This window comes from Wyeomyia smithii, chromosome 1, assembly GCF_029784165.1.
Source record: "Wyeomyia smithii strain HCP4-BCI-WySm-NY-G18 chromosome 1, ASM2978416v1, whole genome shotgun sequence".
NCBI lineage: Eukaryota > Metazoa > Arthropoda > Insecta > Diptera > Culicidae > Wyeomyia > Wyeomyia smithii.
This window is the reverse complement of record NC_073694.1, coordinates 67,422,933-67,427,645: the sequence shown is the minus strand read 5'-3', so window position 1 is coordinate 67,427,645 and position 4,713 is coordinate 67,422,933. Positions and strand designations below refer to the sequence as shown.

General features: G+C 40.1%; 2 protein-coding genes across 2 annotated transcripts; both read left to right on the top strand.

Moving 5' to 3' along the window:
- LOC129718693 (CLIP domain-containing serine protease B4-like) lies at positions 1-2,314 on the top strand. The gene is made up of 3 exons (XM_055669733.1): positions 1-761; positions 831-1,849; positions 1,907-2,314. Exons 1-3 carry the CDS (start codon positions 710-712, stop codon positions 2,042-2,044), a joined length of 1,209 nt encoding a protein of 402 aa, XP_055525708.1. The 5' UTR covers positions 1-709; the 3' UTR covers positions 2,045-2,314.
- Positions 2,315-2,694: 380 nt separating this feature from the next.
- Positions 2,695-3,587, top strand: LOC129730919 (uncharacterized). Its single transcript, XM_055690556.1, has 2 exons — positions 2,695-3,161; positions 3,230-3,587. Exons 1-2 carry the CDS (start codon positions 2,781-2,783, stop codon positions 3,464-3,466), a joined length of 618 nt encoding a protein of 205 aa, XP_055546531.1. The 5' UTR covers positions 2,695-2,780; the 3' UTR covers positions 3,467-3,587.
- The last annotated feature ends 1,126 nt before the right edge of the window (positions 3,588-4,713 follow it).

Below are 4,713 nucleotides of genomic sequence, written 5' to 3'. Positions count from 1 at the left end.
ACGTTTCGCATACAAGAAATTCTTTTCTAAAAATCTATATTCTAAAATCTATAAGATCATAAACTTTTTAAACAGTATCAAATTATGCTCAAGAATTATTCCATAAATAAATTCCATGGAACATTCTGAACAAATCTGTAATTATTACCTTTTTTTTAAGTCCGGTAGTTCATAACAAAACTAGCGAAACTTTTTAGTGACATGGTGGATTCTGTTAGGAATCACTACCAACTGCCTAAATCTGGATACAATTCGTAGGTCTGGAAAAGACTCCTGTGTCCGCCTGTGTTCTGTGTGGAGGTCCGCCAAATCTCCTAATTGATTGGCATCGTCGATGATGAATACAAAATTGTCAGTCTGGGTTTAGCTTTGTTTTTAAACTTTTTCTATGGTGAGAAAAGTTTTAAAATTGAAAACTTAAAAAAGATTACAATGTTTTGTGTAATTTACTGCTCATATATACAATCCAAAACCGCATGACGAAGAAATTCCTAACCAAACTACCAACCTGTTTACATAATCTGCCGATGCGTGCGTTGTTTATATTTTCTTTGTTGTTTGAACCTCATTCATTGATAGCGGAAAAAAATCCGTGAATGAATTATGTTTTGATTGGCCAACTCTGCCGGTATTAATTTCTATCAGTTCGCTTGCAGTATCCCGCGCTCTAATCAGTTCTACTTGTGCGTGATCTTGGATCGGTTTGGAAATGCATGTTCTATATTTGCTGGCAGTTTCAATACTACTCGCCGGATCTAGCCGTAAGTTTGACAATAACAATCGGATAACGAGTGAGTGGAATTTATTGAACATACTTTTTCTATCAATAGAATTCAGAGTACTCGCTGAGGATAGTGCATCACCACCGGATGATGATAGTCAAAAAGCACCCGTATTTGTGCGCAGCAAATTCAATTTGAGAATCTGGTCTACTACAGAAACTTTTGTCACAGAGATAAACGGAACTGAAACGGATACGACTGCAGCTCCTGCAGTGACCATACCAACAAAGACTACATGGAAATCGAAGCGTACTCGATCTACGACAATGGCGACATCTACTACAATTCAACCAAACAGTAAAGAAGAGTCCAGTAGCACAACGTTTGCAGCCGAACTGGTAACTGTTACGGTACCAACCAAAAACCTTACATTAACTACGTTGAAGACAAAACTGCGAAAACTTTCAGCGCCGGGTTGTGGGGAGCTTAACGGAGATGACATTCCATGGATTGCGGTTTTGGAGCATACAAGTCCCAAGGATGACGATGTGCGCAAAAAGACATTGAGCAAGGGCGTACTTATTGATGAGCGCCACGTTTTGACGACAATCTCCAGCATCCACAATTCGTATCCGTTCTGGGTAGTGACGGGAGTCCGTCTAGGTGATACTCCAACGTGGGCATTTGTGGAAGGTGGCAAAAAGATTAAAGCCAAAAAACGGGACGTTTTGTCAGTGCCTATTAAAAATGTGTTTTTGCACGAGAAAAAAGATATTGCCGTAATCAGGCTAGCCGAACGTGTGAATTTTACCGAAAAAGTGCGACCAGTATGTTTGCCGACTTCCGATCGATACAATTATACTGAGCTGTATTTCCATGTTTGCAAGAAAGAGAGATCCGAGCTCAATAGGGCTAATACGACCAGTAAACTGGTGGCCGTGACGTCACTAGCACAAACGGATTGTCATATTCTGTTCCAGCGGCACAAGGCGGAGCTGGGCACAAAGGAATTTTGTGCTTGGGACGAAACGGGAGATAACTGTACGGGCGATCTCGGGGGACCGCTAATGACGAAGCTCAGTGGACGGTATCACGTTGTAGGCCTGAATTCGTACGCGCTAGCTAAGGTTAATTGTTACATTTGTTAAGATGGTCGCAATTGTATTGATTTTTTAACGTTTTAGTCTAAAATTGACAGCGAAGGACTCCCTGGAGTGTACGTACGCGTCGGCTCCTTCCTCAGGTGGATCCATGCGGTGCTGAAAACGGAATTCAATGGTGACTCGCTTGTGCCGAAGGGAACGACGGAAGTTCTAACATAATTGCCGCACGCTGATTAGCGTCCCAATCCATAAAGGCTAGGGAACGAGGTAGAAATCGTGCCGGCCTATTTATTGTTACTTTTGTTACTGCTATTATTGCCATCATCTCATCTTTAAAGAGAGCAATCTCAATGGCATACAATCTTGAAAAGAAATCGGGCTGATTACTGCCGTTTCGACGATGCTAGAGGAAATATTGCTATTAAAATGATTTATTATATGTCACATCCATGGAGTATGCGAACACGGTTGCCAGCATGAATTGCAACAATCCTACCGTATGAGTTGATGAAATTTTACCCACTTGATTTTTCTTGCACTATTATTAAAATGACAGAAATCATGTTTTAGATCATTGATGATTTTTTTTCGGGTTTCTAATTTTGGTATGGAAACACTCAGCCGTTCTAGTTGAAGTGCACGGCGTTCAATTAGTCAACTGGTCTTGACCCCGTCCTGCACACTATCAGCTCTTGCTTTATGTTGTTTCGGTGGATTCGTTAAATAACTGTCGTGAAAGTGAGAATCACCAAGTTTACGCGTAAAGGAAATATGAAATGGCCTGTTATTATCTCCCGTATCAGCGATGTTTTCGTTCGTTCTAGTAGCCGTGAGCTCTCTCGACTTGGCTCTATTTTCTCCCGTTAGCTCTAAGCAATCTAACTAGATCAGTTGAGCAGATGAATTTGTTGAGTTAGAACGTGCCTTCGGACCTTCGAGTGGACAACTATCAACAATGACGTTTTTCGGTTATTTGTTGTGCTCGCTTTGTTACGTCATACTGAGTCTTCACTGCAGTCGGTCTTTACCGGTCTTGGAATTAGGAGAAGCAGACTCTCAGCATGTATTGAAACACGTCGCTAAACGTCAAGTGAACGTCATTAGTGGTGGCAGCCCGAGTAATCAACCCGAGGTTAAGAATGAAGTGGCAGCATTTCTTGAAAGTGGTCGAATGAATAATGATTATGTATGGGTCGATGTCACTACGAAAAAGTTTGTACCAGTTCCCGGCAATGATTTAGTCTTTGGAGACTGCTCAGAGCCGGGTGAGTTAATCTATTTCGATAATACGCTAATTGAGAACTCCGGACCAAGCATATTGAATGGAACGCTTGAGGTAGGCCTGTCTCAAACTGGACTCCTTCCTTGTGTAATAGATAAAATCGGTTGTGCTGTGCTTTACAGATTTACATCGATGCACCAGTAAACATCACCTGTGTGCGAGCAATAGACCAAATTCGCGACGGCTCTGGAGGTGTTCCAGCCTACAATTCTATGGGTTCCAACTGGGCTAAAATCGATGTGGCAGGACAGTACGGCAAGGGCTTCCACTTTCACATATACGTCTACGGAATTAGAATCAAGAAAACAGCAACGGAGAAAGACAAGGAACGCAAAGATAGTCAGTCCAATTTACTTTAATGTAAAACGTAATTGCAGAGTTCATTCAGCACCAGACACGTTTATTATGTCTTGAGTACAAACAAAATATTTTCGTATTGAATTTCATGGTGGAGATAAATGCGTATTACAGTAAATATAAGCTGATTAGTGGATTATTAATTTCAATTTCAAAACGTGTGTGACGGGATGACGGGAAAATGACTACTTTGTAGTAATCAAGTACGAGCCTTTTAGTTCGGATAATTTTTGAGGTGGAATCAGGAGCTTTCCGAATTCCAAAACAGGTTTTTTGGTTAAAATAGAAGTTTTCTATCCGGTAATCATATTATGTGTCTGCTAGTCGCTCAATTTTGCTACTGTTAGGCTTTCACCGAATGTGTCATGCCAGTTTTGCATTGAACATTTTATTTTAGGTAAAAATGAGTGAAATATTAAATGATTATTTAAAAACAAGATTCAATTTAGGAACATGTCAGTGAAATCAGAAGGGATTGCACTTAAGAGGGCTTGATCGGAATACAAAAAGTGTGAAAAATCGATTTTATCAATTATTGCTTGGGATTTAGCTATTCGATTTGCATCTCTAGTGATCCCTGCATGCTGATCAGTACCAACGCCTGCTGGTCCAGAACGTACACTCCCCCCCCCCCCCAATTATGGAACTCCCACAATTACGGATCACTTTTGTGTCTCATGTTATTTAACTCAGTTAAACTAACGGTTCAAAGGCATGTAACATTTTTGCAGTAAAATATGCCATATTTGCTAGCTTTGAACCCAGAAAACATCGTTTTTATTCCTAGATTGATTTGTTTTTCATAAGCGAATCTATCAAAACATTTGTCGTTTTTCTCAATCAGCGTAAGTAGCACACTCATCATTCATAAGGTTCATATGTGATGTTATCGCTAATTCTCGTGCAAAAAATAACTCATACACAAAGATCAAGGTAAGTTCTTCACGATTCATCAAAATGTTGATGGTTGATAACGATTTTTCTGTAGAAACTAGTTATTTTTAAGTGTTCCATAATAAGGACCGAGACAAAACAGTTCTCAATAAATATGGATCACTTCGATTCAAATGTGATTTTCACCAATTACAACACCCTCTCAACTTCTTTCGAGCTCTAAACGGAAGCTTAACAGTGCTGAGCCTTTGAAAAATATTATTTCCAAGGCACGAGGGTCAGGAAAGCTGCGTAAAGCGGGAAACTGTTATGATGTATCGTATACAATGGTTCATTGCTATCTTCGGAAGCGACA